Source organism: Leucopleurus acutus (assembly GCF_964270905.1).
Source record: "Leucopleurus acutus genome assembly, chromosome: 6".
Classification (NCBI taxonomy): Eukaryota; Metazoa; Chordata; class Mammalia; order Artiodactyla; family Delphinidae; genus Leucopleurus; species Leucopleurus acutus.
In genome coordinates, this window is record NC_139149.1 from 118326002 (window position 1) to 118351365 (window position 25364).

Below are 25364 nucleotides of genomic sequence, written 5' to 3' on the forward strand. Positions count from 1 at the left end.
AATAAGAGGAAGACAAATAAGCCAATTAAGAAATAAGCAGGAAAAAAAAAAAGAAATAAGCAGGGCTTCCCTGGTGGCACAGTGGTTGGGAGTCCGCCTGCCGATGCAGGGGACACGGGTTCGTGCCCCGGTCCGGGAAGATCCCACATGCCGCGGAGCGGCTGGGCCCGTGAGCCATGGCCGCTGAGCCTGCGCGTCTGGAGCCTGTGCTCCGCAACGGGAGAGGCCACAGCAGTGAGAGGCCCGCGTACCGCAAAAAAAAAAAAAAAGAAAGAAGCAAAGGATCTGAATAGACATTTCTCCAAGGAAGATACACAAATGGCAACAAGCCCATGAGAAGATGTTTGGTATCACTAGTCATCAGGGAAATGCTAATCAAAACCACAGTGAGATGCCTCTTCACATACACCAGGATGGCTAGAATGAAAAAGTCAGGATACCCACAAGCACTGATGAGGATGTGGAGAAACTGGAACCCTCCAACACTGCTGGTGGGAATGTAGAGTCGTGCAGCTGCTTCAGTTCCTCAAAGAATTAAACGTGGAGTTACCATGTGACCCAGCAATTCCACTCCTAGCTACACACCCAAGAGAAATGAAAACGTATGTCCACACAAGGACTTACACAGATGGCCACTGCAGCACTATTCACAATTGCCGAAAGGTGGAAACAGCTGATGAACGGATGAACAAATGTGTTATATTCAAAATTATTGGACCATAAAAAGGAATAAAGTACTGATAAATGCTACAACATAGATGAACCTTGAAAACATTATGCTAAGTGAGAGAAGCCAGTCATAAAGAACACATAATCTGATTCCATTCATGTGAAAGTCCAGAATAGGGAAACCTATAGTGATAGAAAGTAGATCAATGGTTGCTTCGGACTGGGGGTGGGGGGTGGAGGTATATGGGGTGAGAGCTAAAGGTACTGGGTTTCTTTCTGAGGTGATAAGAACATTCTAAAATTGACCATGGGGATGGATGCACATACCTGTGGATATGCTAAAAATCTATACACTTCAAATGGCTGAATCGTATATAAAGTGTATCTCAATAAAGCTGCTTCCAAAATGTAATGTGCAGAACAGTGTTTTGGTGTCTCTTTTGTGTAGGAAAGTGGGGAAGGGAAATATGAATGTACATACCTATTTTCTTATATTTAAAAATAAATAAAACTAATAAAAATGATTAACTGTATAATTAAGCAGAGAACAAGAATGAAGCAGTAAAGGGAATGGAGAGGGAGGACAGGCATCTCTATATGTACCTTTATAGATGGGACTTTAGAAATAAGAAAATGTTTTTTTAAATGACACCAAAAAAGAAAGCAATGCCTAAAATTTGAAAACAAACTGAAATAAACTTATTAACCATGCCGATGGCATAACCACACAGGAGAAAAAAGGATCACTTCAAGTGATTTTTAAAACAGCATTCTAGGGATTTCCCTGGTGGTCCAGTGGGTAAGACTCCACGCTCCCAATGCAGGGGGCCCAGGTTCGATCCCTGGTTGGGGAATTAGATCCCACATGCATGCCGCAGCTAAGAAGTCTGCATGCCGCAACTAAGAAGTCCACGTGCAGCAACTAAAGATCCCACGTGCCGCAACTAAGACCTGGCGCAGCCAAAATAAATAAATAAAACAGCATTCTGACTATTAACATCTAGTGGGATATAATCTAAGGATTAAAAGAATTGCCAAGAAATTTTAAGCTGTACTCAGTGATCTTAATGTCATTTCCAAACTATTACATGTACATTGTGGGATAAAGAAAATAATTATGTTAATGCCGCAAAGATTTTCAGCATGAAGTGATACAACATAAAAATCAAAGAAGTAAAACCCCGATTTTATTTAATTCTGTTCATCTGAACTGGAAATATTGGAATGAACTCGTAATTTGTTCATTTTTATTTTTTAAATCTAATTTCCTAGTTCTGTCTCCTGAAAAGACCTGGAGCACTGACACCACAGTAACAGTGAGCCCCTTGATTAGCCAGACTGTGGACTCTAGATACCATTCTCCACTAAAAGGAACCAGGGGGGAGTTCCCTGGTGGTCCAGTGGTTAGGACTCTATGCTCCCAATGCAGGGGGCCCGGGTTCGATCTCTGTTCAGGGAACTAGATCCCACATGCCACAACTAAAAAAAGATCCTGCATGCCACAACTAAAGATACTGCACACAGCAATGAAGATCCCGTGTGCCGCAACTAAGACCCAGAGCAGCCAAATAAATAAATAAATATTTTTTAAATAAGTAAATATATAGACTGGGGTCTTCAGAGAAATGGCTGATTCCAAGGCTGAAGCAGAACATGGACAAAATAAGCCCAGGACATGGGAATTCCCTGGGAGTCCAGTGGTTAGAACTCCGCCCTTTCACTGCCAAAGGCCCGGGTTCAATCCCTGGTTGGGGAACTAAGATTCCACAAACTGCATGGTACAGCCTAAAAAAAAAAAAAAAAATCCTAGGACATACTTGTAAAAAAGCAAGCAGGCTTTCAAAAACAACTAGGATTGTGTCTAAAGGGCACAGGAGCCAACCTGAAGGGGCTCCCACTGGCCAAAGATGGGATAATTTGAGCATGAAGAAAGCTAATGACAGCAACAGACTGAAACCCATCAAATATATACAAGTCCACAAGGTCATAACAACGGTAAGAAAGAACGAACAACGTATTGGTCAACTTTAGAGCTTGCTGGGGGACCAACTCACTCTGCAAGTGTACAAATAAAGGAAAAGAATGGAGCACTTACCTGGCCTTGCCTGTATGGACTGTATTTTAGGGTGACCAAGGGGTGGGTGAAGGAAAGCAGGTCTTCAGAGGGTACTCCCTAGCTAGTGGAGGCAGAGAAGTGACAGATCACATTAGACGTGACCCTAGTGAGAGATCAGGGATCTGTATGACTTCTCAAGCCATGAGGTGCAAAGCCTAAGAGAACTTTACTCTGGATTAATCAGGCTGCCAACACTGAACCAGTGATCGATCCTCACATCACAAAAACCAAATGCGGAGACATCATATGTCTCCTGGAGTAGCCAAAGGGCACACAACCGCCTGTTGTGAAGCCAAAGCAAAGCAAAGACCATGTGAACCTGAATCCTATTAAGCCCCTTTCTTACTACCAGTTAACAGGAAACATGGGGAGGGGGCAAGTTAATGCCGTAAGTCAGACCCAGAGGATGGGAATTCCACGGGACAAATGACCTCATTTCTTCAATAAATACAGAGGGGAAGAAGGTTAAATTTATAGATTAAAAGAGACTTGAGATACATCAAACTAAGGCAATGTGAATCTTTATGAATCTGAATTAGATGGGACCAACTGTAAGTAACATTTTTAAAGATCAGGGAAATGTGAACACGGACTGCGGTTTCTTGTGATATTAAGGAACTACTGTTAATTTTGTAATAATAGTATTGTGCTTACGTGAAAATTTCTTAAGTCTTTATGTATTAGATACTTGCTGACATATTTACAGGTGAAATGGTTTCTGTGAACTGCTTTGAAATTCTCCAACTAGAGAAAGAAAGGCAGATGGTAAGCTGGAAATAGATTAAACAAGATTGGCAAAATGTTAATAAACCCCCCGCCCCACGAGGCGGCTGCCGAGAAGGGGGTAAGGGAAGGGCTGGATTAGATGTGGAGGGGTTACTGGAAGTGGTGGCGTATGCACGATTCTTATTCTTTTGTGTTTCTTAGTTTTTTAAGAGTTAAAAATGAAAACAGCTATCTTGCAAAGCTTTAAAAAAAAAAAAAAAAGGACAGTGGACTCTAAGGGGGAGGGACAGGTCTGCCCCTCCCAGGCAGCACCACTGACCAACCTGCCTCTAGCTCCCAGAGTGCGGAAGGCAGACAGCGGCCCAAGGGGCACAGACGCCAGCACAGAGTGCTGCACAGAGGCTGCCTAGGGCTGGGACTTGGGGACACACAGGTGGCTCGGGGACAGGCACTGGAGGATGAGGAGGGCTCTCAAGGGTTGGCCTCTGTGTTCCGAGTAGAAGAAACCCTGTGCGGCGGGGCAAAGTCAGCAGAAACGTGGGGCAGGGGGCACAGGCCAGGGCAGAGCGGGGAGTCTCTCCCAAAGACGACCAGAGTGCAGCCACGATCTAAGCTGTGCGCTGAGGCTCCTATGCCTTGTGACGGCTCAGCACCGAGAGCCCTCCCTCTCTCCCTCGAAGTAATGGGCTCAGGGCTGAGCACACTGAGGCCAGTCTTCTCACCTCTGCTCTCTGACCACCCCTAGGGCCCACTGGTGTTGGGGACGGCAACCTGGGAATGCTATCAGGCCTTCCTGTGGGGCCCTGAGACTAACTGCTCGTGGCTGTTCACAGATGCCCCTGGGAACTGCTCAGACAACCCCTGTCAGAACGGAGGCACCTGTGTGCCTGGTGAGGATGCCCACAGCTGTGACTGCACCCCGGGGTTCAAAGGCAGACACTGTGAGCTTGGTAAGTTTGGGGCCGCTCCCCTTGCCTGCTGGGGTCACTGGGGCTGCGGCCTGGCCTCTAGATGCTTGTGACGGCAGGCTCTGATGGGACCGCTGGCCCCAGGGTGGGTTTGCCACAAGGACCTCCAGCCATGAGATGCCAGGACAAGGGCCTGGCTACGGTGCCCCAGACTTCCAAGCGTCCAGGTAGGGAGGCTGGCAGGCAGTGAGCCGCCAGGCCTCCCACTGCCCCAAAGCGCCAGGGTGAAAGGTGCTGCCCAGATAACTGGGGGGTCTGGGACAGTCACAGGGACACAGCGACAGCCGCTCCACAGGGAGAGGAGGGAGGAGGGGGCTCCTCTCGCCTGGGGACCAAACAAGGCAGTGTGAGGGAAAAGGGCCACGGGCCTGCCTCAGACTTCTGGGCTGAGGACAAGAGGCTCATGGACAGAAGCTCCCACGCCAGCCACACAGCCCTGAGGCCTGCCAGACGCAGAGACTCCGACCAGCCCTGAGGGAAACCAGCCTGCAGGCTCCCAGGACCCCAACTCAGAGGAGCACCCACAGTCGCTGAGCAGCCCCGGGGACAGGGCCCCAGGCCAGGAAATGGCAGGGGCAGAACCCCGGACCTACAGTGGCTGCAGGAAGAGGGAACCGTGGCCTTGAGCTCCTGGTAAGCGACGGCCCTTTTCCTCTGTGCCAGCAGCCTGTAGAAAGGTGCCCCAACCCTGCACACGGCTGTTCTCGGAGACAAAGTCCTTTCCGGTCTGGGAAGGAGGCGTCTGTCACCACGTGTAAGTCCCTCTCCTCCGCCTTCACCATGTCTGTAGCGTGTTCCCGACCCTGAAATGCTTCCACCCTGTCCTCACAGGCCCCTGAGGTCTAGTAGTCACAGCACGGAAAGGGCTTGCTTTGACCACCCACCCCCTCCATGCGACAAATTAGGAAACTGAAGCAAAAGGGCTGAAAACCTTGCCTAAGGCTGTGCAGCTGGGAGCAGAGCCACATGAGGTCTAGAAGCGGGATCCCCTGCTCCTGCCCTCAGGCCTTGCTTCCCCACACCCTGGAGTGGCAGCAGCCTCCCTTCCCTGGATGGCAGGGCACGCGGAGACTCCAGGAAGTGCCACTCCTCAGCGCAGGAGACCTCGAGTCGTGGTTCTGCCGTGAGTTCCTGACACGGCCCTGGGCAAGGCACTCATGCCTCAGTTTCCCCATCTGTAAGATGGGCTGCGGAGGGAGTCTGCCGAGCCCACCTCTTCGGACCTTTCTTGCTAACACTCTGACTCCGTGGGTCATACTTACAACCTGCTTTGTCCACAAATACGGACGAGCACCTCCCGTGTGCCAGGCGTGGTTCGGAACACTCGGCACACATCAGCGAGCCGAACGGGCCAAAGTCTTGCCCTGGGAGTCCTGACGTTCTAGCTGAGGGAGACACAGTACACAAGAAGCACGAGTTTGTCCTGCAGTGTTTTAAATGGTGGCAAGCGCTAAAGGAGGATGGAAGAAAGGAATACGCAGGGCCAGGAGAGCCAGGCCCGGGGGGCAGGAGGGGGTGGCAGCAGCATTCGGCAGGGTGTCAGGGGAAGCCTCATGGAGAAGGTGACATGACCAGACATGGGCGGGCGGAGATATCTGAGGGAAGAATGGCCCAGTCAGTGTACCTGTTGCCAAGGCCCTGAAAGCAGGAGCTTGCCTGCCCGCCCGTCTAAGGAGCAGCAAGGCCAGCAGGGCTGGAGCCGAGTGAGCGAGGGGGCGTGGAGGGCGGGCCTTGGAGACCCTTGGAAGGACCTGCATGTGTCCTCTGTGAAGTGGGGAGCTACTGAAGGACACTGAACTGAAGTGACTCCTGACGTGTTTAAAGATCACTGGGATGGGATGTAGGAAGGCAAGACAGAAGGCTTGACATGAGCCTGGACATGAAGCCAGCGTGACACGCAGCAGGGATACACCAGAGGCACTGAGCTGCACTGGGACTTGGGAACCCAGGTTTACAGGCCCCTGAATTTGGACTTTGTGGAATGGCACCCCGGAGCCCCTGCACCTGCGTCTTCCCACTGTGTTAGTTACACCGGTGCCTGGGGCGACCACCAAGTACCTGACTGGGAGAGCCCTGCACTTGCCCATAGCTTTCCCCCCAGTGCTTTCAACCTATTGTATCTGAAAGGGACTTCCTTGTATTTAGCATTTGCGAGGGTCTTGCCATGCAGCCAGTCTGACATCTCTGGTTTTTATTGGAGTGTTTAGACCATTTACATGTTAACAAAATGACTGAAGTGACTGGGTTGAAATCTAACATACTGTTTTCTATCTGTCCCACCTTATCTTTGTCACTTTCTCTTTCCCTGCCTACTTCTGGATTATTTTTTAGGATTCTGTTTTACCTGTACTGTTGGCTCACTGATATACTTCTTTGGTTTATTTTCTTTAGTGGCTGCTCTGGGATTTAAAATATGCATCTTCAACTGATCACAATATACCTTGAATTACAACACAACTTCAGTATCATAGAAGACACGCAACAGCAAGCTTCTACTTCCCCTGTCACTGCCAGATGTTTTACTTCCACATATGCCATGAACCACACAGTGTGTTACTTTTGCTCTCAACAATCATCTTTTTTAAAAATGTTGAGAGTATAAAGTCTTTTGTAGTGACTTACACGTCTACCGTTTCCAGCGCTCTGCATGCCTTCGTGCAGGTCTAAGATTCCATCTGGTACCATTTACCTTTGGCCTAAAGAGCTCACTGGAACATTTCCTATAGGGCAGGTCTGCTGGTGGTGAATTCTCTTAGCTTCTGTTTGTCTGAAAAGGCTTTTATTTCACCTTCATTTTCAAAAGACACATTTGCTGAACACAGAAGTTTTGGTTGATAATTGTGTTTTTTTCAAATTTCAGCACTTCAAAGAGGTCATTCCTTTGTCTTCTGGCTTGCAGTTTCAGATGGGAAAACTTCAGTCACCCTTATTCTTGTTCCTCTATATGTAACGTGGTCCCCATCACCTGTGGCTTGCTTTTACGTTTTCTCTTTATTACTGTTTTTTTGGAAATTTAATTATGATGTGCTTTGGTAGGTTATGTACATGTGTTTTTACTCTCTGGAGTTAAGCTTCACCTCTGTGGTTTTAGCTTTCATCAAATTTGGAAAATTTTAGCCATTACTTCTTCAAACACTTCTTCTATGCATCCATTTCTCTCCTCCTTCTGGGACTCCAATTAAACATGTATTAGACTGATATTGTCCCACAGGTCACTGAGGCTCTTTCCTTTTTTTCACTCCTTTTTCTCTTTACTTTGTTTTGGATAGATTCTACTGCCATGCCTTCAATTTCACTGATCTTTTCTTCTGCAGTGTCTAACCTACCATTAATCCCATTCAGCAAAGTTTTCATTTCAGATATTGTGATTTTTTGTTTGTTTTGTTTTGCTTTGGCTGTGCTGGGTCTTTGTTGTTGCACACAGGCTTTCTCTAGTTGCGGCGAGCAGGGCTACTCTTTGCTGTGGTGCACAGGCTTCTCACTGCGGTGGCTTCTCTTGTCGCGGAGCATGGGCTCTAGGTGTGCAGGCTTCAGTAGTTGTGGCTCGTGGGCTCTAGAGCGCAGGCTCAGTAGTTGTGGCACATGGGCTTAGCTACTCCACAGCATGTGGGATCTTCCCAGACCAGGGATTGAACCTGTGTCCCCTGCATTGGCAGGCTGATTCTTAACCACGTGCCACCAGGGAAGTCCCAGATATTGTGTTTTATCATCTCCAGAAGTTCCATCTAGTTCTTTCTTTGAGCCTCCACTTCTCTCATTATGTTTATATTTTCCTTTACATCACTGAACGTGTACAGCAAATTTATAACAGATGTCTGCTATTTCAGTCATTGCTCTCATTTCTGGGTGTTTTTCTATTCAATTTTTTTTCCTGTTGATGGGTCACATTTTCTTGACTCTTTGTATGACTGATACTCTTGTAATTTTTTTGTTGGGATGTTAGACATTATAAACTTTATGGTACAGACTGTTGGAATTTTTTTTGGCATTCTTTTCAAGAATGTTTTTATCTTTAATTTTTTTATTGAAGTAAAGTTGATTTACAAAACTGCATTAGTTTCACGTGCACAGCATAGTGGTTCAGTTTTCTGGGTTTTTTGGTTTGGTTTTTTGTTTTGCAGATTATATTCCACTACAGGTTATTACAAGATATTGGGTATAATTTCCTGCGCTATACAGTAAATCCCTGTTGCTTAACTATTTTATGTATAGTAGTTTGTATCTGTTAATCCCATACTCCTAATTTATCCCTGCCCCTGCCACCTCTCCCCTTTGGTAACCGTAAGTTTTCTATGTCTGTGAGTCTGTTTCTATTTGGTATATAGATCCATTTGTATTATTTTTTACATTCCACGTATAAATGATATCATATAGTATTTGTCTTTCTCTCACACTTCACTAAGGATAATATTCCCTAGGTCCATCCATGTTGCTGCAAATGGGAATATTTCATTCTTTTTTATGGCTGAGTAATATTCCATTGTATATATGTACCACAACCTCTTAAGCCAATCATCTGTCGCTGGGCACTTGGGTTGTTTCCAAGTCTTGGCTATTATAAATAGTGCTGCTATGAACATTGGGGTGCATGTATCTTTTTGAATTATGTTTTCCTTTTTTCTGGATATATACCCAGGAGTGGGATTGCTAGATCACATGGTAACTCTATTTTTAGTATTTTAAGGAACCTCCATACTGTTTTCCAAAGTGGCTGCACCAATTTACATTCCCACCAACAGTGTATGAAGGTTCCCTTTTTTCCAAACCCTCTCCAGCATTTATTATTTGTAGACGTTTTGATGATAGCAATTCTGATCGGTGTGAGGTGATACCTCATTGTGGTTCTGATTTGCATTTCTCTAATAATTAGTGATGTTGAGCATGTTTTCACGTGCCTGTTAGCCATCCGTATGTCCTCTTTGGGAAAATGTTTATTTATGTCTTCTGCCCATTTTTAGATTGGCTTGTTTTTTCGTTGTTGAGTAGTATGAGCTGTTTTTATGTTTTGGAAATTAAGCCCTTGTTGGTCACATTGTTTGCAAATATTTTCTCCCATTCCGTAGGTTGTCTTTTTGTTTTGTTGATAAGTTTCCTTTGCTGTGCAAAAGGTTTTAAGTTTGACTAGGTCCCATTTGTTTATTTTTGCTTTTATTTCTTTTGCCTTGGGAGACTGATCTAAGAAAATACTGCTACAGGGGCTTCCCTGGTGGCGCAGTGGTTGAGAGTCCACCTGCCGATGCAGGGGATACGGGTTCGTGCCCCAGTCCGGGAAGATCCCACATGCTGCGGAGCAGCTGGGCCCGTAAGCCATGGCCGCTGAGCCTGCACGTCTGGAGCCTGTGCTCCGCAATGGGAGAGGCCACAACAGTGAGAGGCCCGCGTACAGCAAAAAAAAAAAAAAAAAAAAGAAAATACTCCTACAATTTATGTGAAAGATCATTTTGCCTATGTCCTCTTCTAGGGGTTTTATGGTGTCACATCTTACGTTTACATCTTTAGACCTTTCTGAGTTTATTTTTGTATGTGGTGTGAGGGAATGTTCTAATTTCACCGATTTACATGTAACTGTCCAGCTTTCCCAACACCACTTGTTAAAGAGACTGTCTTTTCGCCATTGTATATTCTTGCCTCCTTTTTCATAGACTAACTGACCATAGGTGTATGGGTTTATTTCTGGGCTCTCTATTCTGTTCCATTGATCTGTATGTCTGTTTTTCTGCCAATACTACACTGTTTCGATTACCATAGTTTTGTAGTACAGTTTGAAGTCTAGAAGGGTTATACCTCCAGCTTTGTTCATTTTTCTCAGGATTGCTTGGCAATCTGTGGTCTTTTGTGGTTCCATATAAACTTCAGGACTATTTGTTCTAGTTCTGTGACAAATGTCATAGCTGTGTTGATAAGGATTGCATTAAATCTGTAGATTGCTTTGGATAGTATAGCCATTTTAATAATATTAATTCTTCCAATCCAAGAGCACGGGATATCTTTCCATGTCTTTGAATCATCTTCAGTTCCCTTAATCAATGTTTTAGTTTTCAGCATATAGGTATTTCACCTCCTTGGTTAAGTTTATTCCTAGGGCTTTCTAAAAACGTGATTTTAAGCAGGATTTTTTTTTTTTACTTTCTTTCTGATGTTTCATTATTAGTGTAAAGAAGTGCAACAGACTTCTGTATATTAATCTTGCATCCTGCTGCCTTGCTGTGTGTATTTACTAGTTCTAACAGTTTGTGTGTGGCGACTTCAGTGTTCTCTAGTATCATGCCATCTGCAAATAGTGGCAGTTTTACCTCCTCCCCTCCAATTTAGATGCCTTTTACTTCTTCTTCTCATCTGACTGCTGTGCCTAGGATTTCCAGTACTACGTTGAATAGAAGTGGTGAGAGTGGGCATCCTTGTCCTGTTCCTTTGTTTGACTTTTGGTTTTTGGTTTTTTGCAAGGCAGTTTAGATGGATCCTTTTGAGGCCTGTTTTAGGGTGGCTTTAGCATAGCCTTTATTCTGGGGTTAATTATGCCCCACTTTTAAGGCAAGGCCTTTCTGGGGTTTCTATTTCTCTGGAACAGCCTATTAACCAAGATCTCCCCACTCTGGCTCTGGAAACTGTCCAGCTCCTCAGTAGTTCCTTGTTGCCCATCTTTACTCACCCGATGCACACACAGCTTAATTTTCAAGGGGACCGCCCCCTCCAGATTTCTGGAGCTCTTCCTCTGCATAGCTCCCTCCTCTCCGTGCTCTGACCCACACATTTGAGCTTCCTCTGCCTCCCCACCTCCAATCTCTGTTTTGCCCACTCAGTGTAACCACTGCTTGGATTCTCCCTAACCCACAACACAGTCCGAAAAGTGCCTCCAGGCTGAATTCCAGGACCAACCCAGAGCTCATCTTGCTCCCCTTCTCTCTGGGTTACTGTTTTGCACGGTCTTTTTTCTAACATCTGAAAAGACTTACTTCCTGGATCTTGACCAGTTGTTCACATGTGGAAGTTAATTCCAGATCCTCTTACTGCCTGATGGCTGGCAATGGAAGTCTTAGCTAAGGCTTTAGACCCTAAGGACTCTCCTAGACTAAGCTCATGAGTTTTACCCATTGAACTCCCTGCATCTCTTTCAAACAGCTCCGATGTTTAAAAAGCTTTACCAAGAGTCAAACACTTTCTCATTCGTTATTCTCTACAAACATGTGACAGAGGCAGTATAAGCAATTCCCATCTCATACGAAACAGAGGCTTCAGTTCCAGAGACGTGCTCAGAGTACACTAGTTAGTAAGTGGGAGGCAGGGCTAGGAGCCAGGTCTCCTGTTCCACACCGCCCGTGTCTAATGCCTGCATCTCCAGGGCTTCTCAAACTTCTCCGTCAACTGCCCATAAGAGTGCAGTCACATTGACTCAAGGCTTCGGAGCCAAGTAGCCTGTCTCAAGCAAGACATGTCTTTGAAATAGCACATTTAAAAAAAAATGCTTATTTTTTGGCTGCATTGGGTCTTAGTTGGGGCACTCGGGATCTTTCGTTGTGGTGGGTGGGCTCTTCATTGCAGTGCATAGGCTTTTTTCCAGTTGTGGTGCATGGGCTCATTCATTACTTGTGGCACGCGGGCTCGCCAGCTGTGGCATGTGGGCTCCAGAATGCATGGGCTCTGTAGTTGCAGAGCGCGGGCTCAGCTGCCCTGCAGCATGTGGGATCTTAGTTCCCCGACCAGGGATCGAACCGGAGTCCCCTGCGTTGCAAGACGAATTCTTAACCACTGAACCACCAGGGAAGTCCCAGCACACTTTATCTCTTACTATATATCACTTTGTCAACACTCATCATAATGTACACTTAAAATGAGTGTATCTTATTTTACATAAATCATACCTTGATAAAGTCATTTTTTTCAATTACATGATTTTTATGTTGGACATTTTAATACATCCACAGGAGGTAAAGTTTTATCAGGAGAATAATAGCCTTTCCTCAGACACCTGTACAGCTACCTGTAGGTTTGTGTAGCCTAGGTGAAGGGGCTGGGCAACACTCTGCTCAGTTTCCGGCTTCACTGAGCTTTCCTGTGATGCAGGTATAAAAGAGTCTACAAAGTGCATCCAGACACCTGTTTCAAAGAGAGCTGTGAGAGCACGCGTGCCAGGACCCCAGACAGGTGCGTCCCAGGGAGGAGGCCCGTGCTGTGCCCTGCAGGCGGCCACAGGTGGCCCTGGTGACTGGGGCTGTGGGATGCCACAGGCCCATGGCTGAGCCAGGTTGCCAAGATGTGCAGCCCGGCTATGCTAAGGAACTGTGTGCCCACATGTGTACATGTGAGCGCACACAGATGGGTACAGCTGGGCATGGTGGATGCTGGTAGGGGTCACAGAGTGGGTGCTGGGGAGGTTACATGGTGGGTGCTGGGAAGGTCACAGGGCAGGTGCTGGAGGGAGGTTGAGTGGTGGTGCTGGGGGGGGGGTCACTCTGGTTATGCACGTTCACACAGTATCTGGCACTAGTATTGGGAAGTGTTACTGACAGGTCCAATTATATAAATACAGTAAATCTCTATTTACTTTTTATTCACTCTCACCCAGGTTCTTTCCCCAAAGGGCTCAAGGTAGTCACAGATTATTATATAATGCACTGCCTGAGTACAGACAGCAGAGTTCAAAGCTCAGTCACATTCTCCACAGACCAGTCACCACATGCACTAGGTCTTGCGTTTCTGAGTCAAGGAAAAACCCACCCTACTGCCTTACCCAAGCGCATCACCTGTCTCCCATCACCCATCCTCCACACTCCCTCGCACTCTCCATGACTCACACCCAGCCAGGCAGCCTTCCTCATCACTCCACGACTCCCACCCCAAGCCAGGTGGGCACACACAGACTCAAACGTTCATCTCTGTGTCAGTGTCTCACTACCACACTCCCCAAACTGGAACACATGTGACCTACAGACAAGACAGGATCACAGCAGGCAGCTGGGCCGAGGAAGCTGCAGTGTTACAGGGACACAGGTTTCTTTTTAATAAACCGCATTTCTCTAATTATTTCAGGAAACAAAGTAACAGTCCTACACTGAAGAAATCTTAAGGTACGTTCCCACAGCCAGCAGAGCTGCTGGGAAGTCTGAGGGACATCGCCCCAGCACGTGGCCCTCAGGAGGGCTGCTGTCTCCTTGTGGAGCCCTGAGAAGAAAGCTCAGTGTGTGCTCTGTGTCATAAACTCAGACCAGAAGGTTTCAGAACTTCCTAAGGGGGTTAAAATGGGTGAGAAAAATAATACTTAAGGAAGGCCTCCCAATAGACATAAACTTGGTCTGATACATCGAGTCCCACTCTATCTCAATGGGCAGAGAAACCCCTTCCCCAGTCATCAGCAATGGCAATGGAGGGGGCGGGTGAGCTCTTAGAAGGAGGTGGGACTGACAGGGGCTGCTGGGAGGGCAGGCGAGGGGGGACAGTGGGAGGGGCCTGGGATGCCAGAAGGCAGAGGAATTCTAGGAGTGCTTTCCAGACCCTAAATGGCAGTCCACTGAGAAAGGGTGTGCGGCCTTGATCACATAACTCTGGGTAAGTCCTGAGACTCCCTCACTGGGAGAGCGCCAACGAACACAGGCCTCCTGAGCATTCAGAAACCCTGAAACGGAAGAAGCTTTCTTGCGCTATTCCTGCTTAATCCAGCATTTCCCAACCTCTGTGGCAAGTCAGCCCATGTGACTCCCACCCCCTCACACGCACGCTCTGTGGAAACCTTCACGATAATTTGCAAGATACTAGGCTAAGCCACAGAGACCCATCCACAGCCCAACACAATTTCTTATCAACGTGACGCACTGGGAATGAAAGAGGGATTCCGGCTGACCCAGGACAGCTCACCACTCGAGCTCCATAAAGGAGCCTAGAAGCCCATCTTCCTGGTGGTGTAGGAGAGGAGTGAGACTCCTGGGTACCAAGCAGCTTCACAAACAGGCTACATTTTTTTATATGGCTGAGGAGATGAAGAAGAAATGTTACTCAGAGACCTTTATAAACAACCAGAAGCAAAAGAGCTTCGCAGGTATAGGCTGACACTAAAGCAGAATGTTCACCAACCAAGCAGGGAAAGCAGAGGCTGGGACCCACAGGCTGGGCAGCGGCACGTGAGCGAGAACGTGTGACCTCAGGCGTTCAGTTCCCATCAAAAGTCTCTGCATTCAGGTCCCACCTACTCAAAGGCATCACTCCCCCCCCCACCACCACGTACCCAAAACATGCACTCCAAGGCTTGCAAGCAATTCACCACCCACAGATATAACTGGGGTGTGAAACATTTATATTGCAATAAGTCATCTGAAAGATTTATATATATATATATATATATATTTTTTTTTTTTTTTTTTTTTTTTTTTTGCGGTACGCAGGCCTCTCACCACTCTTGCCTCTCCCGTTGCGGAGCACAGGCTCTGGACGCACAGGCTCAGCGGCCATGGCTCGTGGGCCCAGCCGCTCCATGGCATGTGGGATCCTCCCGGACCAGGGCATGATCCCGTGTCCCCTGCATCGGCAGGCGGACTCTCAACCACTGCGCCGCCAGGGAAGCCCAATATATGTATTTTTAAACTCATTCAATGAATCCATTTCTATAAAAACACATCAGAAACCCTCAACTGTTAAATTATCAAATACTGGCTTTTAAGATACCCATTCTTCAGACAATGGAGAAAACACAAATAAGCAGGAAACATTCACACACACACACACACACCCCCAAGAACAAAGTGCAAGAATTCATTTCAGTCGAGAGAGACCAGGGACAGCCCATACGCCTTCAGAGAAGAGATCCAAGGCGGCACCAAATGAAGGGGGTTGCAGCCTGCAGATTTCAAATTGAAGCTGCAGTGCTGCCCACATGTCCCCACCACTGGGGGGTATAGTCAGTCCTCCACGAGCCTGCCCCCCAGCACCCACTGCCATGTCACAGGGAACAAACTTCACAGTTCTGACGTGGCAAGCTCTTCAGGTACTCCGGGGGCAGCAACCTGGGATCCGCCGCTGTAAAGCGGAATGGGTACCACCACCATCCTCCTCACGCCCCGGTCTGTTTTCTCTCCTAAGGATCAGGATGCTCTTGTTAACGCTCCATCAACCTCACGAGTTTCTAAAGCCCAGGAAGACGAGGTCTAAAATTGGATTGAGAACAAGGTCCTGGCTGGAGTCAGTGCCCTGAGTGGCTTCTCTCCTCTGGCCTCTGGAAGACAGACGGCCAGGCCAGGCAAGCACCAGCCACGACCAGGGAGACCTCCGGGACAGAACCCACACCTGACGTAGCCCAGGCTGCCGTCTCCTAGGGAGCAGTCTGCGCCACGGCGAATGCACACCCACGGCGCACACGTCAGCCCTGGATGGCAAGGCTGTCCACCAGGAACGCTTCTGCAACCTTCAGAAACCCGTTCTCAGATTCCGAAGTCAGAGAAAGAGTTCTCCCTTTGAGAGCTAGCAAAAATTGAGGAACTGCTCTCAACAGCTTCCAAAGCAGAGACGGTGGGGCTGGGAGGAAGGGGAAGAGATGAGGCCACACTGGAAGCACTTCGCCCGGCTCTCCTCCGCCAGCAGATTATTTATGCTGACCATTCGCAGGCTACTGCTCCATCATACGAACCAGCTGACTCTGAGAGAGAAAATGATAACACTAAGACGGAGTTTAAACACTTTTTACCTACAACCTTTTCTGCAAAGGTCAGACAGTATTCCTGGCTTTGAGGACCCTATGGTCTCTGTGGCAATGACTCAGCTCTGCAGTGGTAGCACAAATGCAGCCAACAGACTTGTGACTGACCAGGTGTGGCTGGGTTCCAATAAAACTTTATTTACAAAAACAGGCAGGGCCAAGTTGGCCCATGCACCACACTGGGTTAATCCCTGGTCTTCGAGGTCATAGGCTTTGGCCTCTCCCCTGGATGACAAGTCCCACCAAGGCACCAAAGACCTCAAGGGTTTCATGGAAACCTCAAGGGTTTCAGACCCCACTTGGAAAGCCAAGGCAGCACCTCTACCAAGTACAGCCAGGGCTCCTCCCACAAGCCTGAATGCGACGCTGGTTAGGGTTTCTCTTAGTCCAGGACACAAATAACGCTGTGTGGGGCTCTCAGGTAGTAAGCACCGTGTTCCACACGCTCCTCCTTCACACACAGATCGCCGCGTCATCCTGCCACCCCTGCTCTCTAGCACGCTTCTAAGCAGCGCTTGCTTCTCCCTGCAAATGAGCTGAAAACCAAAGAAGCCAACCCCACCTCTAGTGTGCTGAACATTTTAGCAGCTGACCCAAACTGGAACTCAAGCCCCCATGCATCTTCCACTGACTCTGCCCTGAGTCAGCATCACAGCCACAGAAAGGGGCTCTTCCTTTCATCTTTTATAAAAAATTTTTTTACAGAGTTATATTTTAGGCTTTTTATTTTTATTAAAGTTTTGTGTGCATATGTCTGTGTATTATGCATTCTGTCATTTTCAGCAAGGAGGAACAGTCATTTTGAGAAGTCTCTACTGTACTCCAGAAGGTCCCCAGTCTCCAAGGCCCACCTGGAGAAGACGGCTGAGTGCAGTCCAGGGGCTCTGACACTGGGAGAATCGAGAGAAAACCACATACATAAACACGTACTGCTGACCTGTGCTGTGGCACTGGGACCTGTCACTGTGCTTCTGTGTAGGCTACGGCGTCACGAGCAAACAGCAAGATCAAGTGATACCACTGGAAAGAAGACGAAACCCTCTACTGCCATGTTAATAACCTCAAGCCCCTCAGCCACGAGGCAAATGTAACGTGTTCCAGTCTTTAGCTTAGAAGCCCTTGTTTCTACAAGAAACAGTCTACTGAATCCTGAGCTTGGTGCTGTGTTTTCTTATGATTAACCCATTTTGATGTTTTATAAGTTAAACATCTAGTAAAAGACTTCCTGATGCTAAAGGAATTATAATTCATCCTTGAAACATTACAAATGAGCCACTGCTTTTTTCCACACGGCTCCTTCTTAAAACTCTAACGTCTTCCTTGGAGATACTCAAGGTCCACCCCAAAAAATTAGCAAAAATGGAATCAAAACATTGCCAGGCGCATACACATTTCTGTGTCGAAAAGAAAGGAGCGATCCTGAGTTGCCGAGTTAGCCTTGTGCTAATCAAAACTTGGATCAACTAACCACGTAATCGAGCTTAGATTTAAGATTCTGTTAGTCCCGACTGGGGGGCACAAGAGCAACACCCTAGGTTCCAGGGATCGTGCCGGCCACCCGGAGACCACAAAACACAAGAGTAAATGAAAAATGAAATCTCTTTACTTTCAAATCATTCTGCCCATGGCTAAGAAAGACAGTAAAGACAAAACCTCCCTTTTCCCCTTGCACAAGGACTGACACGGGTGCAAATGAGGAAAGCTATGCGGCACCCTGCTGCTCACCCACCAGCCACACCAACAGGCAAGGGCTCCACCCGGTGTCAGCCAACCTCCAGCACCTTCCCTGGGCTGGAACTCCTGCCACTGGCCAACAACTGCCCCTGATGTCGGCCCACGTGTGGAGGGACTCACTGAGCTACTGTGCTTTTGCAAAAAAAAGTCTTTCTCTTTGCAGTCATGCTCGAATATGAGCCTGGAGAAAGCAAAGCATCTACACCTCAGTAAACGCAGCTCAAACCTACCCGCGATGAAACACAGCTCAAACCTACCCGCAGTAAAACACAGCTCAAACCTACCAAGAGAACCCCAGTACAGAGGAGACAGGAACTCTCTTTAAAAATCAGCTATTTACTTTACTTTTAAATAAAAGAGAAACAAATGTAAGTCCATTTAAAATCTTAAGCCCTCACGAATCAACACGGTCGCATTTTGCTAAATGGGGCCTGAGAGCAGGGTCTGAGCCTTGGCACTGCCATCTTTGGGCGGGCTCACCCTGTCGTGGGCCTGTCCTGTGACTGTAGGATGTTTAGAAGCAGCCCTGGCCTCGACCTACTAGACCCCACTAGACCCCAACTGCACACCCTCCTGGTCCTAACAACCAGATGGGAAATGTCCCCAGATGTTGCTAGGTGTTCCCTGTTGTCAAGATCACCCCCAGGTGAGAACCGCCACCTGACAGGACTTACGTGGTCTCTGCAAGAAAAGCGAGGCCAAGCACCAGGAGTCTCGTGTGTAGCTGTTAAAATGCTGTAAAGACCTGAGTTTTGGGCACATCACCAAAAATGTCTTCTGCAGCATCAATCCTGTGCCAGCTCCCCCCAAGAAAGGAATCTCCAGAACCTTCTAGGAATCACCCATCTTCCCATCCCTCGCAGAGCTCACACCATCAGGGCTGTACCTCTACCTCAGAGATGACCCCTGGCTTACATCCAAGCCCATTCCCCAACCCCAACTCTTCAAGTCACTCCTCAGACCCACTGGCCTCCCCAAGGGGCCTTCCACCACCTCTGGTGTCACGGAGAGCTCCCTGAAATGAAACCAAGCCCAGACCTGTGGCCCTGGCTCCAGGTCAGAACTCCACGGACGCCAGAGACATCAGGCCTGGACGCAACCCCCTGGGCCTGAGCTGGCGTGAAAGCAAACTCCACCGGTGGTCAGAGTCAGGGCCTGCTCTTCACAAAGATGCAAAAAGCGCCCTCCCCGCGTTGCTGGCGTTAAGAAGCTGTGCAGAACAAAACCATACATCACTAATCAACTTCCTTTTACTCTGCTGTACAATGACTGCAATTACGAAACCATAAGCTATTTTTGAACTGAAAACCTGAGTATTTTTGTGGAAAACCTGTTCCTTGTTTTCATAAAATAAAGTGCTGTGATAACCTAAAAGCTCGCTGTCTTCTCAGAACTCTGTCTTTGTCACGAGGAGGATGTAAAATGACTCCTGAACCAGAAGAAACATCCCCCACTGTCACGGGACTGTCACCAACACAGATGCGAGAGAAAAAGTAAGACCGAACGTCGATGTGTCGAGCCCCCCCCACGATCTAGAGGCTCAAAGTCAGCCTTTTACTCAGGGCCCTCGCCCCTGAACCTGATGGCAGATCAAACCAATGCATCTGCTTCTTAGTCTACTTCTCAGGTGATTTCCAATTAATTTTTTATCAAAAGACCAGTTTGAGAATGAAAAATAACCTGAGAAGATCCAAGTGAAGTTCCCAAAAGCCTTGAGGAAACTACAGTACCCTCCGATCCGTCTGGGCTTCTCTGCACTCCAGTCCGTCCGTCACGGCCCCGCCTCCTCCGGGCTTCCGGCATCAGCCATTCGGCCCTCAGACTCCTCCTCCTCCCGGGCCAAGAGTTCCTTAAAAACCCCAAACTCCTCAGCAGAAGAACAGGCTGTCTTGGCCAGAAACTCAGCTTCTGAAACCCTGAGGATGTCCTTGAGTAAAGGGTTGGGGACCAGCGTCTGCCCCTTCTTGTCGGGGGTCTGGTACCGGCCCAGGCGCTCCAGGAACACGTGCCTCTCCTTGGTCTTGGTCATGGAGTACTGCAGGAAGTCGGTCTTCACCACGTCCACATGTTTAATCCCCATCCTGAAATAGGCATACTGGAGACACAGCATGGTTAGGAAGTGCAGCTGCAGAAAGCTTTGTAGGCTCCTAAGGCGCAGTGAACTGAACTGTCCAAAAGCACTGGGAGAGACCTGCCTCACTAGCGACGGCAGAACACTACGATCCCGACACCTGCGTGATGGCTTTCAAAGCATTTTCAAATTCATATCGAGAAAAATGCAGCAGAAAATAAAGGGCAGGAGGGAGAAATTAAGTTCTATTTTTCTTCATGGGGTAAGGAAAACTATGAGTATGGAAAAAATAGGCAAAAAATTCAGAAAACATCTAGGATTTGACCTAAGCCATCATAATTGTTACCAAAAAATTAGGACACCCTTCACAATTATGTTTCTAAGATCAACATGCAAAATAGATTCTAAAGATAGGAAGGTTCTAGCTATTTTTAAATTAAGTATTTTAAGCAGAGGCCTCATTAGGATTCTAAGAATAGACCTGGGTCATCCGTTATTAATGGCAGAAAAGTTGCAAAAGAGGTTTTTTTTACCTGTAGTAAAGAAGTGAAGAACGAAAACCGAACTCTCTTTGGCTGGTGCAAGCAAAGAGGGTCTAGGCCTTTCACCTCATCCACTCGCCCCCGCGAGTCAGCTAGCCCTGACTACACACGAAAACTTGCTGTTACTAATCACGCCACCAGGAATTCTCACCTGGAATTTGTATTCCAGTTCACCAGGGTCCTCCCGAAGAACACAGGGGCATCTGTGCAAAATCTCGGTGACTTGCTTTACCGTGAAAAGGCACTTCTCCTTGAGAACCCCGACGATGCTCTCAATGTCCCGCTGACGCATGGTGAAAATTTCAGGGCAAGAGTAAAGCACCCGCTTTAATTTCCCTGAAGAACGTAAAAAAGGGCAAGTACATAATTTTAGGATATTCCAGAAGCCCAAGTGGCCAACCACACCCAATACAAGCCAGCATTTAAAAATCAAACAAGGATCCTCTCCTCCACAGAAGGAGTGCCAGCTTCAGATAACGTCTTCCCAGAAGCGTTGTGGAAATGGGATGGGCCAGAATGAGACATCTCCCCACTGACTCCTTCTCACTTCTCAGACTCGCCAACCCTCCCTCCTGGTATCAAGAGGCCTCTTTCTGGCCTCACAGCTGAAAGGCACCTACTTCATATTCTAGGTCTCCTCTTGCCCTTCTCACCTAGAAAAGACTTTCACAGGGATTTACTGGAAAGCTCAGACAGTAAGATGGGATAGTAGCTTCCCCCATATCAGGGCTTTGGGTTCATGTTTCCTTCTATGATAAAATAGCCCTTGAAATATTCACAACCAACATTCTTAAGACTGAGGAGCCTGAACTCAATGAAAGGGCGTTCCGCTCTAATAATTAATGTAATAACCACAAGAATCATGACACACAACCACAGAGACTGGTGATCTCCTGGTTAGTGGGTGACCATATATTTTATCCACACTACGGTGCTTCTCAATGACAGAGTCCCTATTAGTAACTGCATTAGGATAACTGGTATAAACTGAGACTCTCCCAGGCAAATTAGGGCATATGGTCTTCCTACAGGTAACTGAGTAAAATTTAGTACCTAGAAACTTAGAACCACTTATTTAAACTGTTAATTAAAATCTTCCTAACAGGTGAGCCAGTCAGTGTCTTGATAAAACGTGTCAGGAATGAATTTCAGGAATTTAGTCTTCATCTTTGCAGCTTAAGGCCACGCTGAGCTTGTTAATTTATTGATATAACCGCTGCATGTAAGGTGCTAAGTTTAGCTTTTTAGATTATACTGCGATAGGTAATCTGTTAAGAAAAACACACACCACTATCTTTTTGTTTGTTTGTTTGTTTTGTTTTGTTTTGTTTTTTGCGGTAAGCGGGCCTCTCACTGTTATGGCCTCTCCCGTTGCGGAGCACAGGCTCCAGACGCGCAGGCTCAGCGGCCATGGCTCACGGGGCCCAGCCGCTTCGCGGCATGTGGGATCCTCCAGGACCGGGGCACGAACCCGTGTCCCTTGCATCGGCAGGCGGACTCTCAACCACTGCGCCACCAGGGAAGCCCCACACCGCTATCTTTTGCTCATTTTCTAGAGAAGGAGACCGTAAAGATCCTCTGAAATCTGAATTCCCAAACCTTTTCTCCCCCTCCCCCACCAGACAATATTTTACCAGCAAGAGGCAAGAATAAACAAAAGAGTGGCATTCCTCTGGTCAAAGCAGGCAGGGGTCCTAGGAGTTGCTCACGCCACCCACCCCCCAGAAGGCCTGTAAAGAGATCCAGTGAACTTCTAGGGCTCCCGGGGCTCGAATCCTGTGGGGGTGGGGATGGTGGCTCTTTTTGCCTTCACTCCACCAGTGTCCCAGGAATCTGGGCAGATCTCACATTCCACAGTAAATCGAGACACCTGACTGGAATCCAAGCCTCTACAGGGAACTTTGTCTCTCTGGCTTCCCATCACGCAGACACAAAGCACTAAGCCCACCCCACGTCAGCTTGAGCATCAAAGGGCAACATACCTGCACATAAACCAACACCACGTGCCCAGCACCGTTCTAGATGCCAGAGCCTCCAGTGAACACGCCAGACACGAGCCTGGGTCGGTCACTCAGTCCCCCTCCCTCCTGCAATGCCCTCTGCGGAGCTCATTCTGCTTCCTCACCTCCAAGCCAAATCACACATTCCTCTCAAAGGCCTTCCCCCAGAAACCCCCCCGAATCTACCTCACCAGGCTATTCGTTCCCCATCTCTGACTCCTCAGCTCTCTATATAAAATCTACACCTTCTCATACCTTCTCCAAGCCCCAGCTTTCGCAGGTAACTGGAGCGCTTCTTCATGTGCATGACAGGCAGTTTCAGTAACTGAGGACTCTTCTTTAAGGCCACACACACAGGCTCTGGATTCAGACCCAGGAGTATTAATTCTGAAATGATATCCAGCAACTGCTGAGGGTGGGTGCCTGGCTGTATACTGAGCAGTTCGTTAACATGGACATCACTGAAACCCATGTCCAGGAGGGAACTGACCACCTTCTCTCGCTCCACAGCCGTCCTCTGCTTCTCGAGGAGGCACTGAGTCAGCCCCGTCCTGTGCTCTGGTTCTTGCGCGTACTTCTGGGGTTCAACAGAGGGTGACTCCCCGAGGCCCCCCCCGCCGGAGACCGTTGTCAGTTTACGCAGCAAAAAAGCAGTCGTCCTCTTCTGTCCTCCAAGCCGAGTAGTCTGCCTAGCAATAAGGGACCAGGTGAGGGGGATCAGGCGGTGCCCATCCAAGACCTGTAAGACACAGCCCCCAAAGGGAATTAATTCCTCACCACTCCCACATAACGGACACCTCGGGATTTCTGAGGCAGGGTATTTAGTGCCTTGGTCCTACACAAACAGAAGTTTTTACAAGCAATCCGCAAAGTCATACCTGAACTTAAAAAGCCTACAGAGAAAGACGTTCACGTACAGAGAACAGAGAACTGCAGAAGCACAGAGATGAGCTGTTGCTGCTACAACTGAGGAGACACAGACAAGGGGGGACAGGGGAGAACTATTTCAACGCCACCAGGTAAAGTATGGGGGGGCGGGTTTCCTCCACCTTTTCAGTGCCTGGGGGGCCTGCAAATTTAACCGAAAGATTAGCAGGCAGAAAAAACCAGTTTATTTATATGCATGTGGTGGCTCACAAGCGCTGGTTCCCTACATGGCTGGAGTTGGGGGCTAACTTGAGCAAATGGGGGTGGGCTCCTAGGCGAGCAAATGGGAGCCCAGGAAGTCTGTGATAATGTCTGCTTATGTAGATACACGTCGTCTTCCCTCTCTTTTTTCCTTCCTGGCCGTAAAGCTCCCCAGGAGAAAGGATCTGTGGCGCCCTCGCTCCCAGAAAGTTCTGCTTTTAGCGCGATAAGGGCCGCCCCAAGAAGGCTTCTTTCTGTAGCTGCTAAACCTCAAATGTCTGTAACTTAAAGTAATTTCCGTGCCAACTCTGGGGGTCCAAGTTGGTACCCACACCTGAAAAATCTGGACCTCACGTGAGTCTCCAGATTCACGTACTTAAATTCATTCCACAAAAGAAATCCTGGTAGCCTGCAGGCAAACTACTCCCGTTGACTTCAGAACTCTCCAGGGTTCAGGCTGGCGCGTAACGAACGGGGCCCACATCCCCAGGCACTCAACCGCCCTTCACGGCCCGTCCCAAAGCCTCCCCAGCGCCCTCGGCCGCCGCGCCCCCGCCAGCCAGTCAAATCCACCGAGCCGCTCGCTGCTCCCGCCTCCCGCTCTCGCCCTGTCCGGGGTCCACTCGCGGGGTCGGCCCAGCGCCGGCGGGGTGAAAGTGGGATAAAGCCGCACTGGCGGAGCGGAGAGCACCCCAGATCAGGGTGCGGCACCAGGTCGGCGTGCGCCGGCCTCTACGACCCTCCAGGAGCCCCTGCTCGCGGTTCCCCCTCACCTGCCGACCCAACGCAGCCATAGCGCGAAGGCAGCGGCAGCGCCGCTGACGCCGGAAGCAGCCGTCTCCCGGGTCCGCCGCTTCCGCCCTCCGGGTCCGCCGCTTCCGCCCTTCCCCTCGGCAGCGCGAAGGCGCGGGAAGCAGTTCCGCCCAGCCCTTGTCCGCAGGTGTCCGGTGCTGGGCCGGTTTCTGGGGCCTGGCGCCGCCCGCCGCCACCTTGGGCGCGGAGAGCGCGCCTTCTCTGCTTGGTGCCTCCGCTGCCCAGGTTTCCGCTTTCTAGAGCTCTCGGCTAGCGCAACAAATGAACAGCTCCTTCCCCATACGTTCGCTTCTCATTACCTTAAAATTCCTCTTAAGAGTGGAGGTGAGAGGAAACCATAACCTCGCTCAAACCGGCCACCGCCTCGCGGTCCAGCAGTAACCTCCCCGGAGAAAGCAGGGCCCTTCCCAAGGCAGGTTCACGTTGAGGTAGAGACCGGGCGGTCTGAGTAAAAGGGAGCCGGTCCCAAATACAGTTATTTGGTGTGGAATCTGCATTCAATATGAATATTAGTGACAAGTTGAAATGGTAGTGGAGCGATCGGTTCAGGCATGCAAAATGGAGTCTGGCGGCCATGGAGGACCTGGTCTCAGCCACTCTCTGCACCGCTGAGAACGTGAGCTTTGAACTGTTCCAGACCCAGGGACACCCCCAGCCTATTCAGAACAGCACCTGCCAGCTCAACCTTCTGGTCTCAAGGTCTCCCTTTATAACCGTGCAACCATTTCAGACCCCAACCAATCCTTATTTGACAAGCACCCTTACTTCTTGTGAGCTCCAATTGTAATTCTTGATAAACACCCCCCCACACACACACACACATATTCTAGAGGTTTAAAGTATCCAATGGAACTCCAGAAGTCTTTACAGTTTAAAAAAAAGGGGGGGGGGTCCTCCCAGCTTAGAGGTCTGGTTTC

The 25364-nt window shown here is 48.6% G+C and overlaps 2 protein-coding genes across 3 annotated transcripts in view; one reads left to right on the plus strand and one right to left on the minus strand.

Annotated features, from left to right (window-relative positions):
• Positions 1-15663, plus strand: part of SNED1 (sushi, nidogen and EGF like domains 1) — a gene marked incomplete at its 5' end in the record, with an annotated part of 88303 nt that extends 72640 nt beyond the window's left edge. Inside the window, 5 exons of the mRNA XM_082840659.1 lie at positions 4345-4461; positions 5146-5233; positions 12541-12621; positions 13507-13544; positions 15547-15663. Of these exons, the coding sequence (XP_082696785.1) occupies positions 4345-4461; positions 5146-5233; positions 12541-12621; positions 13507-13543 (323 nt within the window). The 3' untranslated portion in view covers position 13544; positions 15547-15663. The remainder of the gene's footprint in view (positions 1-4344; positions 4462-5145; positions 5234-12540; positions 12622-13506; positions 13545-15546) is intronic.
• Positions 15664-17918: 2255 nt separating this feature from the next.
• MTERF4 (mitochondrial transcription termination factor 4) lies at positions 17919-23111 on the minus strand. Of its 2 annotated transcripts, none has more exons than XM_082841023.1 (3): positions 23000-23111; positions 20658-20842; positions 17919-19988 (listed from the first exon to the last, which is right to left on the minus strand). In XM_082841023.1, the coding sequence occupies exons 2-3, from the start codon at positions 20796-20798 to the stop codon at positions 19665-19667; spliced, it is 465 nt and encodes a 154-aa protein (XP_082697149.1). In that variant the 5' UTR covers positions 20799-20842; positions 23000-23111; the 3' UTR covers positions 17919-19664. The 2 variants fall into 2 exon arrangements, with proteins under 2 accessions (XP_082697149.1, XP_082697148.1); XM_082841022.1 differs by having other exon boundaries at positions 22762-23105.
• Positions 23112-25364: the final 2253 nt, after the last annotated feature.

What these genes read in the sequence shown, in the direction of transcription:
- MTERF4 (XM_082841022.1), bottom strand. Translation starts at nt 22,978, where the DNA reads ATGGGTTTCAGTGATGTCCATGTTAACGAACTGCTCAGTATACAGCCA. An exon ending in AAAGCTGGGGCTTGGAGAAG is followed by an intron (nt 20,843 to 22,761) that starts GTATGAGAAGGT and finishes TACGTTCTTCAG; the next exon opens with GGAAATTAAAGCGGGTGCTT. An exon ending in AACTGGAATACAAATTCCAG is followed by an intron (nt 19,989 to 20,657) that starts GTGAGAATTCCT and finishes CTGTGTCTCCAG; the next exon opens with TATGCCTATTTCAGGATGGG.